Source organism: Zea mays, chromosome 7 (genome assembly GCF_902167145.1).
Source record: "Zea mays cultivar B73 chromosome 7, Zm-B73-REFERENCE-NAM-5.0, whole genome shotgun sequence".
In the NCBI taxonomy this organism is placed as follows: domain Eukaryota; kingdom Viridiplantae; phylum Streptophyta; class Magnoliopsida; order Poales; family Poaceae; genus Zea; species Zea mays.
This window is the reverse complement of record NC_050102.1, coordinates 181,446,394-181,458,776: the sequence shown is the minus strand read 5'-3', so window position 1 is coordinate 181,458,776 and position 12,383 is coordinate 181,446,394. Positions and strand designations below refer to the sequence as shown.

The following is a 12,383-nucleotide window of genomic DNA, read 5'->3' as shown; positions in this document are numbered from 1 at the left end:
GAAATTTTACAAATATGAAACCAATAAAAGGTGCATGGCACATCCCATGGTCCCAATATTGTTCATGAGAAACAACATATACATAAACAATAAAAACTCGGTGACACATTTGAAAAATGATTTGAATTTTGAAAGTACCACCACTAAATTCTTACATGTGAGTGTACTGTTTATGCCTCCAAATCATGTAAATTCTAGACAAATGAAATGCTGCAATATAGTCATTAACTTCAATATCAAAGTCTGGATAGATGAAATGCGCATACATACAAAAAGGCATTGATTAAATGAAAATATCAAGATTTTTTTAATACCTAGCTACCGCTTTCAGATTGTCTGATAGGCGCTTGCAACATATGGTGCCTCTGCTCCTCACTCATCCGTCCAGAAACGCTGTGTGACGTTGTCTGGGTCATCTACAGTGCTGTCCACTCCACATCCACTTATAGCTTTGGTCATTCATTCTACTCAGCTAGCTGCAAGGGTGCGAGTACGACGGTCGACTATTCGTTTCAGCTGCAATTTAAGCCTTGTCGTTCTCAAACAGAAACATTGTGACCTTGTGGGGTTGCCGTACTTCTCCTTGACGTAGGTGACAACTTTGTACAGTCGCCAAGACACGATGTAAATCCAGTCTGTGTTTTCCTGCAATGATAGCTTAGTTGCTTCAGAAACGAATACAGCTATAGGATTATTACCTAGCATATACAACTCAAACACAAATGATCAAAACCCTCGATCCAATCGACACACCGTTGCGTTCATCTGCAGGGTCAATAGATGTTAAGAAAGTTTAGGATTAAAGAAACACACACATTTACTCCTTCCAAAACAACCATCAAATAAAGTACTTACAGTTTAGATATCAATGGAGCTAGGCAGACTTACAGACAAATTCAATGTGCCAGTCAGACGAGTAGCTAAGCCGAGCTGTAGCATTTGGTTGTCAATCAGGAACATAATACACAATGTACTGGTTGACTCCAACGTAGTCGATGTCTTTCACTGTTCTTTGAATCGACTTGGGGTACTCACCGTAGACAATCGGGTGCAGAAACTTGAAAGGCTGAAACGTTTTCAAGGCCCGAGTGCTCATAGTTGGTATAGATACAAGATGATCTCTGGATCCAGCTCTTTGGATCAATGGAAATGGTCACGAGTTGAAGCAATCTAGAATGTTTGGGATGCGGGCAAACAAAAGTTTTTTTCAAATTACCATCCGGAATGGAAGTCTCTTGATCTTTCAGCCACAGCTTGGTCAGCAGCTGAGTTTGTGAAGGCCTCATAACACACAAAATGTAGAAGGATCCCAATCCTCCCCTTCTGCGTCAGTTGGAAGTGTGTGTGTGTGCAGACAAAATTTAGAAGAAAAAAGTTCTAAACGCTACTGTTTTATGTCTCTGTCTAAATTAGAACTATTCATTACCTGATACTTTTGGCGGTACCTCCAGATTACAGCGACGTGGGAAAGGCTGAGGTGATGAGCGACAATTTAAGGCTCGGTACCGGAGTTCACCTGACGCATTCCTTTTGCTTCACCTAGAACACATAGCTTTGAGCTCAGTCGTGCTCTGGTCAGATCGTTTCTTCAGGTGATTTTTTCTGGTGTTAGCTCGTAGCCTCCTCGTATACTCTAGGCAGGGTAAGGTGGTTACTTTGTACGAGATTATTTTTTGAAATAAGGTTGGGTTCCCCAAAAAGATGACTAAAAATTATAAAGGCATCAATCTCCTAAGAGCTTCAATGCTTTACCATTTTAAAGTGTTGTGACAAAAAACTCAGAATTATTAACAATGTTACAGTCTCCTTATCATTAATTTTAGGGAACATGTAAATATATTTGTCTTACGTTTAGAGAAAGGCAGTGCCCATGACTGAACTTTTCATAGGTAGATTTGTAAATACATTTAACATTAAGGACACCCACAACTTACCTTTCTTATTATGTAGTTGAAGATAATTTGGAACAGATCGCAGAAACTTGCATGTACCATTGATTGGACACTCATGGCCTCTCTGTTTTCATGCTTGCAACACATTTAGATATGCGACTGGTGACTCAATGTCATGCAAACGCCTCAGCCATTAAGTGTGCTAAGTGAACTAACATCAGAGAAACAGACAGCACCCTGCGCCCAGCGATCATCTGAAACTTCAGTTATGTGTTTCTAAAAAGACAGAGAGACAAACTGTTATTCATCAGGTAGCCAAAAATGCAAAGGAGCAGGGCCTCACGCATAAGTGGTTGCAAGGAGAAAATTTGGATTTACCAAGAAAACACATACCAATTTGGATTGACCGGAGTCTATGGCCCTCGGGAGATGAATCCACAATTACTTGTATGGTGCATAGAACAAAACAAGTTTGTGTAACCTCCAACCATGATCGGCAGAACCATCTCTTTATCACTCTGCATTACCAAAGCAGAGCCAAAATAATTATCAAGACAAAAATAATTATCAAGACAAGAATTCAAGTGTTTAGCAAACGCATGATGTAAACTTCTTCATGGCAGTACCTTAGCTGAAATGACCTGCATCGCAATCAAATCAAATCAAAGGGCGGTGGAGCAGAACTGGCAACTGGTGGAAGCACGAGGAGACAGAGAGTGTGGGCCCCTCGAAGAGCTCTGCGCCGGCTGATGGCAGGACCAGGCCACATCGGGGACGCCTTCGCCGGTGGCCACCAGCATGCTTTTGGCTAGGGGCACCCCATCTTGTAGAAGAGAAGCAGCTCACGAGAGGGAAGCTAAAACAAAAAAAAAAGATTTCGCATGGGCACCCCATCTTGTTCATCTGCCACCACTGAAGGATGCTAGTGACCATCTTATACAAATGTAATATTCCAAGTAAGAACTGCTCTTCTAGTTTCAGAGAACAAAAAAGAAGCATGTTGGATGGGTTAAACCCAAACTACCGGAGCACCTACCCTAGATACACCAAAATATGGTACCAAAAAATTGCCTTCCTCAATCTTATGGATCTGATGTGTTGACTTTTTGTAACTAATTATCTCTTGCCAAAAAAATTCAAAAAGTTGACAGAACTGAGAAGTATAATGCATACATATATTGAACAATTATAATTGTGGGATGTCGGATGACACAAATGCAATCAAAGAAAACATTCATTGCCCAGTAGAGAATTTGGTATTAGAGCAAAATGGAAGTTGCTTCCTAAAACCTAAGAGCCTAGAGAACATTCATAGAACGAAAGCATGGACCAAAACCCAAGCTTGAGATTAAGAGTTGCGATTTATACAACTCATTTCTGTGTGACAATGCTAACAAGATCCACCGTGCCGGGTAGAAGAAGATTAGAAGATCTATACCTCAAAGAAAAGGCAGTTGGAGCAGCTCATGAGCTCAACCAGGTCGTCAACGTGTTCCCCTTGCTCTGCTTCGACTCGACCTTGCTGTCCTTCTTCACGTGCGGGAGTAGAGATAGTACGTCCTGCATTAGATAGGGGGCACTCACCTGTACGTGATGCGGCGGGAGCAGCTAATGAGTACCTTCTCCGTGTTCCAGAACGGCGCCACCGCGACCTCGACGCCCGTGGAGGCGGGCTTGGTGTCAGGGACCGGGTCCTTGAAGCTGAAGGGCGTGCGCTCCGGGCGCGCCGGCGCGGACTGGTCAGGCTTCATTAATCTATATGAATCACTTAATATCAAATCGTGTAGAACAACACTCACACAACTTGTTCAAAGTGTTTCTGCTATGACAATTACTATTATTTAAGCCCTTAAAGGTTTATTAGAACCACCGGTGAAATCTGAAATGGATACTAACTTCATTAATTCTTACTTCAGTAAGAAGAATATATTTGCCAAGCATCTAATGATTGGAAAAGGGAACATAAAAGAATGTCAACTGTAACAACAAACTGTAACAGAAAAATAATTATGAATCTGTAATCAAGCATCCTATCCTCACTTATTTTGGGTTGAAAGTAGTCAGAAAGAAGAACGAAAACCAGAGACAGCACTTAAACCAATCTCAACAAAAGAACATCAACATGTTGCTTGTAAAGCTTGAGTTCTTTTTGCTCCCTTAGTAATGAGGATATGCTTCATCAGCTAGATGACTTGAATATTTCTCAGGCTATCATATTTTTTGCTGAAATTATAAAGTGAAAGCTGACAACATTAATATCTCAATTTATTGTCATAACATGAAATTCTTAAGATATGCAAATACAAATGTACATGTACGACTGTAGATTTAGAAGCCAAAATATCAAAAGAACAATGCCACATTTGAAAGTCAAGTATGTGCTATCTATTGTTCTCAGTTCATTGAAGACTACCAGAACTTACATGCCAATTGGTGCAGACTATCAACATGTTGCTTGTAAAGCCTGAGCTCTTTTTGCTCACTTGGTAATGAGGGTGCTTCATCAGCTAGATGTTGGCATGCAGAGAACGGTGTACTAACTTATGAAGTACAGACCACAGAGAATGCAAAACATGTAACATTGAGATAAACCAAGAGGCAACACAGACCTTTAAATATTTTTTAGGGTTGATGTTCAGTGCCAGTGGTATGTTATTTGCAGAGTCAAACATACCACACAACCTAGGGATCAGACGATGCAAGGCATCTGTACGGTGGGATCATTGGAGAGGACAGGCTGCACCATCGCCAACAAGCCATCGAGCTGCACAGGACAACAACAAGAAAATCATATCCGAATCCGATAGATCGAGTGTCACCCAGTCAAACATATCCTAACACAGAGGGCAGATTAGATCGGGGCCAAGAAGAGTGAGGGAGGGGGGCACTGCTCCTTCTGCTAGAGCCGGGAGGAGAGCCACGCGGCGGTGGTCGCCACTGCCGCCAACGCCGTCCCGCTGGGCGAGGCGTCTGTCCCCAGGTTCGCGCACGGCACCAGCAACGTAATCGTCATCCGGGCCACCGTCTCGGCGTCCTCGCTCGCGGTTGACCCCGTCGTGGCTGGCTCCAACGTCAACGTCGCCGTCTAGAAGCTGAAGCAATTAGATTTCAAACTTTTCCCATTCATATGCACTTGGATTCTAGACGGCAGAGAATATTTTTGCAGGCCAACATAGATTGCTGCGATTGACCTAGTTCTGTAGAAATAGGACTGCTATTGCCTTTTTTCATGCAGCTAATCCATTTCTATATTCCATTGAAAGATGCAATGTCAAGAAGAGTGTAAGCTTGCAAGTAATGATACACACATTAACAAGTTTGCATTAGGAAGCTGTAGCCTTCTCAGAACATGGGCATCTACCAAAGCTATTAATTCTTCCCATGAAACTATTTGATAAGTAATTGTGCGGTCATGGTGATTGGATAAAGACATTTCATCAATACAATCATGCTGAAACTCATTCTTGTTCAGAGATCCGCGTTCTGAATAGGATAGTTGTTTTCAGTTGCTAGGCACATTCTGCCTAAGACACCGATTCTGGTCTTTGTAAGTTTCCCCGTACTCGGTTGCACTCCCCTTTCCTCAAAAAAAATACAATCATGCTGAAACTGCAAAAAAGAAATTGGGTCCAATACTCATGTTGCATGTTAAATGAGCATGTGACTTCAAGCAAACATAGTTTGAACAAAGTTTTTTAGATATATATATATAGCATCGATTTCACTTCATTTAAAGAAATCCACAAAGGTAACTCTAAGAAGAATTGACCACAGTATTTTATGAGTGATATTGGGTTAACCCTTAAGTTTTCGTTGATTTTTCCAATGCTAGAAACTCAATACATTTATAGAACTACTAACTCCAGCAGCTTTATCATAAAATAGTCAATTGACTATAAAACTGGACATGAACCTTTTGGTTCAAATAGGAAGAGAGCACCCCAAACTGAAACAGAAATACAAACGGGCAGGGACATGATGGTAGAATACAACTCACCTGTGCTGCTCGTTGGCGAAAACATAGAATCTCCGTGCTTTGTTGATACACAGTGCCTTGATCCTGTTGAAAACTGAAAGGTTCTTATTCTTCACCTCGTCCAGCACCACTGACAGCAGGACGACATCCTCAATCGCCGGGTTCTCCAGCAAATCGATCTGACGCAGCATCTCAACTCATCATCCCAGCGCACCCTCACACCTAGGCTAAGCGGGAGATGGAGGAACACTTCAGTTACCTGGTGGAGCACGACGTTGGTGTCGATGACGAGGATGGCGGCGGCAGCGGCGCTGAGCTTTCGCTCCGCGGCTGCGGCGCAGGCGGTGCAGGGGATGAAGCTGCAGTAGATGTCGTCGCGGAGGTAGTGCTCCCTGACGACCTGCGAAGAGGCGACGACGGCGTCAGGTAGGGGCGTAGGGTTTGGGGGAGCACCTCGAGAGACGACGGCGTTTGCCCGAGCAGTTACCTTTTGGATGCGGCCTTGCTTCGTCTTCTTCACGAATGACTTGCTCTGCAGCATGGTGGTGAGTTAGACAGCGCGACGCGGGATTGCTCCGGCGGCGGCGAGGAACGCGGAGAAGTGTGTGTAGCAGCCAGCGGCGGCAACGGGGCTTAATAATTTGGTTCGAGGTGAGTGGCTGACTGGCTTCTGGCTGCACCGTGGATCCACGGGAGGAGGACGGCGGGGGGCGGACGGGCGGGCGGGTGGGGGTGCCTCCTCCACGTCGCGCGCAGTCGCTACCGCCCGCCGCAAGCTAGGGTTTCGGCTGGGAGTCCGTGGAGGGGCGGTTGGTGCGGTGTGGCCGGGTGGGGAGGGGGAGGGGGCGGCACGGCTGGATTTGCGTAGACAGGGAAGGGGCGCGTGCGGCTGGATGGCATAGACAACAGAAACGGACGGTCTAGATAGATGGGAGGCAGAACGGTAGAACGGCAGAACAAGGGGAGGCAGACTACTATTGCTTACTTAATAAGTAGTAGAGATTTGTTCTCTCATTTTATTCATATTTATATAAAAATTATTAATATTTATATTATATTTTTAGTATCATTAGATAGATCTTTGATTTTATTTTGTAGTAAAATTATTTGAAGATATAAATGTTACTAATATATTATATAAATCTACTCGAACTTAAAAAAATGACTGGCACAAATACCATAGCGAAAACATTTGTGGATGGATGGAGTATTTGTGTATTGTGAATTGTATTTTGTGAGCGGGTGAGATTATTACTAAGTTAAAATAATTGTGACTTAGAGTAACTCCAGTGGTTCTCTAAAATAATCTTCTCCAACAGTTCTCTAAATTGACTTTCTAAATTTAGCAACTTCTCATATAATCACATTTCTTTCTATCAACCATTTAGCAACTCTCTAAAAATATTAACTGCATTATGTAGGTAATGAAGGTGATTGTTGCCATTTGTGGCCTATTTTTATGTGGATAGATACAAAACAAAACTACAACCTATATTTAGAGAACTAATGGAGAACTCGTATTTTTTTACTTACAAAGTTATTTAGCAGCTTCTTAAATATGTGATTTAGAGAACTAAAATTTACAAAACTATTGGAGTTGCTCTTATGAGTTATGGTTGTATTATAAGGTTGTTAGTTATATTAGATTTATTTTCCCCTCATAATTGATATATTTATAATTGTTATTATGCAATATATTTTTTGTGTTCTAGTATTTCCCGGGGAACGGGGATGGGGATGATTTTGTCCCCATTAAGCTAAATGGGGCGAGGACGAATAATGGGTTTCGGGAATAGGGAGGGGACGGGGGCTAGTCCTTGGTCCCGCCCCGCCCTGTTGCCATCCCTAGTTCGGCCCTTGGATCTCCTGCTTTGCGGATGACAGCGTGACACTGATGTATATACTACTTATTAAGGTTGCAAGTTGTAACATGTCTGCCTTGTTCTGCCTCTTCTTGGTCATACTATCTCTGACAGGTAGCCCCATCTCTATCTCTACTAACTTCTATGCGATAGGTGGAAATCGCGCCCCGAGAAGCAAGTATCTTTGATCAGATCCAGTTGCCTCTCTCTAGGCTCTCTGTCTCCGACCCCCTCCTTTCGTCCCGTCCCCCCCCATGCCATGCCGCCAACGTAGCTCTGGTGGCTTCACAATGAAGGGCATCGCCGATGTCGTTGTCCTTATGCCAGGAGGAAGAGCCTTCAGTGGTGGAGGCATGTAATACCCACTTTGTAAGAAAATCTAAAAGTAGAAATTATATTCCTTTATATACATGTGTGCCATCTCTATTTATCATTTCATGCGAACACCTCATAAAAAACAAAGGGTTAATAAAAGTCATTAAATGGTACATCATGATGAGGTTTATTTTGTGTGCATTTTGTGATGATATAAAAATAGAGTAAAAAGAAATATGTTAATATCCAGATGGGGATTTAAATCCTAAAGGAAATTCTAGAATTGAGAAAAAAAGAGAAGAAAACATTATACAAATAGGATAAAATAAAAATATGAATGAATTAAAAATTTAGTTCATATTATTATATAGACATTTAACCTAGGTTTGAACTTCACACATACAGATTTAAATTTGAAATTTAAATTTGAAAAAAAAAGAAAAGAAAAGAAAAGAAAAGGGGAGATGAAAAACGCCTTGACTAGGCCAAGACTCACCTTTCGGCCCACTTCATTCACTGTGCCGCTCGCGTGCCCTAGGACTCTGACCAGTGGGTCCCACGTTGCCAGACACTGCCACGCCGCCGCACCTCAGCTCCGCGCGGACTCGCCTCGGCTGATGCATGGGGCCCGTATGCCAGGTCTTCCGTCTATCTCGCGCCGAATTCGGAACTGACGTTCTTCATGCCGCGCGAACTCCGCAGACCCCGAACCAAACTCTCATTCATCCGCCAGCATAAAAGCATGCCCCGGCCGTGAAAACCTGCACGACGCCATGAATTCCGAGCTAGAAGAAACGGATGAGGGGGATCGAAGGGGAGCGACCGAGAGAGAGAGAACCAGAGAGAGTGGCCGCCAACATGGATCTCGTCCGTGGGCAACTCCCCGGCCCGACGGGTGTTCTAGGCGCGTCGCGGGATGCTGTCGCGCGTGCGTGTGACCTCGGTAAGCGAAGACCACCGCCGTGGGGTCGACAATCCCTCGTCGGGATTTCGGATGGCGCCACCGTGAGCTTCAACCCTGTCATGCCACTGGTGTTCCTGGCCAGGTGACGGGGCGGATCCGTTGGACCTCGCTGCAGACGTACGGCTCCCCAGCGAGGCCTGGGTGTGGTTCTCCGCCGCATGGTGACGGAGTAGTCCGCCGCGTACCACACTGCTCTGGAGCCAGGGCGCGACTCGACATAAACCTAGGTATAAACGCTTATCCCATGCTCGTGTTGTCCTTCTGCTCTCGTTGCGCGCGGTGGTTGGGGGATTGTTATCGGGTTGGGTTTGCTCACCGGCGTGGTCTCCGCCGTGAACGGAGGTGAGCGCCGCCGTGCCCAATGTCAGATTAGGGGAAGGAATGTGCACCGTTAGATCTCAATGGACAGCCCAGATTAGATGTCTGCGTACCCTTTCGCGCTGTTGTATGCAGGTCGTGGATCTGTGATCGTGCGGTTAGGCTGCTGGGGCTAGTCATAATAGATCTGGACTGTCGGATCCGTATCCGACGACTGCGATTATGTTCTGGTTCGCGCGGAGATAAGATTTAATCGTGGTCGTTCGCTCAATTCGATGGACCAAATCGTGTGATACCCCTTCGGCTAGCGCAATTGCAAAAGAGACCCTAACCTCTCTGGAAATCAACCCACAGTCCACACTGTGGGAATACTGAGTCTTGAAAAAATTGTGATTTTGGCCCTTGATCTTTTAAGAAATATTGTGCCCAGTCCAGAACACTTAGGGTATTCAGAAATTAATAAAGAAATAGTTTTTTAGTATGAAAATAATTCCATAAACTTATTTAATTCATATTTAATTCATTCTAACTCAAAATTGATCCATTCCAGTTGCAGTAATTTTGTTTTAATATTATCTATAATCTAGTGCCTCTGTTTATCCATAAAACTTGAATTAAAAATGTTCATTTGAATTAATCTATTCTAGGTGCTTAATAACTCCAGAAATTCATAACTTATTAACCGTAGATCCGAATTTAGTAATTCTTGTTCCTACGATCTCGTAGCGACGCGTAGATTATTATTATGCAGTGTGTTCTTATGTTTGGTGTGATGTTAATTTTTCCTATACACTGTTTGTTTGTATTGCTACGACTAGCAGTGCGGTCACGAGGATCTGAAGAATCACCCTGGTAACTGGAATCTCAAGTGCCAGGCAAGTTGTGCCCTTGATCACTTCTTTTTACCCACTCATGTTCTAATTAATCATAATGATCTGCATAGGTTAATTTTGATGGGACCTAATAGGTTACCCTAGTTTGATTATCTTTATACCTTGTTTACCACTGAACTTTTTGGGTAGTACTTGCTAGTGCTTTATGTGGTTTTGGTACGAAGATATATTATTCATGATCACACTTTTATTATCTATTTATTATTACTGTTCATGATGAGATCATTATGTTAATTGGAACATGGAGCGACCACCCGGGAAAACAGTGCTACCACAAAGGGTTTAATGGGACACCCTTGGCTGATTAATTAGGAAAGCTAGTGGAGGACTACCTTACCCGAAAGGGGCAAGGACAGTAGGGGAGTGGTCAGTGTAGGGAGGTCCTTGGGATGATTTTGCTGCAATGGCGGTCATGCGAGGGATCCCTGCATTGGAGCTTCCTATAAACTGTAGCGGGTTTTCTGAAGCTAGTGGAACTTTGTAAAGTCCTCGTAGTGTTACCCTGCCTCGCCTCCTCGGTAGAGGTGTACGGGAAGTCGCGATCCCTTGGCAGATGGGTAACATGACTTGTGGGTAAAGATGCGCAGCCTCTGCAGAGTGTAAAACTGGTATACTAGCCGTGCTCACGGTCATGAGCAGCTCGGACCCTCACATGATTAAATTATGGAACTAAATTCAATTTGTCATATGCATTGCATCGCAGGTGATGTTATTACTTTTCTTAATTGGGTTGGTATTTACTTATATTTAGTAACTGCTAATAAAATTTTGACCAACTTTAAAAGCAATGCTCAGCTCTAACCATCCTCTTTGGTAAGCCTTACAATTCACATGAGCTCCCATCTTTGGCAAGTTCATGCACATTATTCCCCACAACTTGTTGAGCGATGAACGTATGTGAGCTCACTCTTGCTGTCTCACACTTCCCCCACAGGTCAAGAACAGGTACCACAGGATGAGGCGCATGGAGGATACTGCGATGTGTTCGTGAGAGGTTTAGGCCGTCGTCTCCCAGTCAACTTTAGGTTGCTAGACCGTTGTCTCCTTATAATATAATTATTTATTTTGTATAGAATTCTTGTTATGTAGTAAAGATGTGACATTCGATCATGTGCCATGAATCATCATATGTGTGAGACTTGGTCCTAGCACACCTGGTGATTATGTTCGCGCCCGGACTTTGGACCCCTAAAACCCGGGTGTGACAAGGCAGCACGGTGGGCTCGATGGCGACGCGAAGCTAACACATGTCCTTGGGGCAGTCCGGGTTTGAGCCATCCATGGTGCCTCAAATGTTGAGGCGCGCATACTCGTTGTGGAGCCTGTGGGAGGCGTAGTCATAGGCGTGCATCGCCGCAAAGGTCCCTGAATGTGCTGCTCAAGAGGAACACTTCCATGACCAATGGTCATCGCACATCTTGCAAGGAAACCACAAAGAACGACGGTGTTGGCAAGGGTTCCAGGGGGCTCAACTATCACAAGTGTGGTGAGCAATTAAATAGATGGGAGGTGCTAGAGGAGCACCACCTCTCCAGGCATGCAGGTGAGAAGGTTGCTACTTGCATCTATGATATAATCTGTGTTGCTTGCATCTCCCGCCGTACATACCATCGGCATTTTTTTATGGTGCAAATATACAAGAACATTCCTCCCTCCTCCCTCGAGTGACAATAGAATTTGTGGTCGGTGGGGGATGCTAGCACGGATTCACTCAGAATGGTGAATCACGAGGATTCCAGAAGAAGGGGTGTGAAATGGAGAGTTATACTGGTTCAGGCTTGTGCCCTAGTCCAATGTATTGTTGATCATAGCATAGACTAAGAATTCTGTTACAGTTTGTGTGTGTTGAAGGAGGAGGAGGACCTTCCCTTTTATAGTTCAAGTGAAGAACCTTACAGAGGTGGTCCACTTTCTACTATATAGAGAGGGAGAGAGATAAATCGGTTGCCCTAGGCGCTGAAGTGGTATCATTGAGGTCGCCTGTAGGATCGTGCATAGCCACACTCCCGTTATGGCGTACCGCCCTTCTTGTCTGTCATACAGGGTCCATGTAGCGGGTCTATTGTTGATGTCTTCATAGTAATGTGTGGTAGGTCACGTGGGTCAGTCTTACGGTGCGGTCGTGCGTGGTGCAACTCTGTCTATCGTCATGAGCCCTGCGTC

General features: G+C 44.1%; 1 protein-coding gene across 1 annotated transcript; it reads right to left on the bottom strand.

Annotated features, from left to right (window-relative positions):
• Nucleotides 1–4,581: 4,581 nt before the first annotated feature.
• Nucleotides 4,582–6,476, bottom strand: LOC118473044 (exosome complex exonuclease RRP44 homolog A-like). The gene is made up of 6 exons (XM_035961254.1): nt 6,356–6,476; nt 6,128–6,268; nt 5,890–6,047; nt 5,456–5,501; nt 4,781–4,984; nt 4,582–4,656 (listed from the first exon to the last, which is right to left on the bottom strand). The coding sequence occupies exons 1-6, from the start codon at nt 6,407–6,409 to the stop codon at nt 4,582–4,584; spliced, it is 678 nt and encodes a 225-aa protein (XP_035817147.1). The 5' UTR covers nt 6,410–6,476.
• Between the last annotated feature and the right edge of the window lie 5,907 nt (nt 6,477–12,383).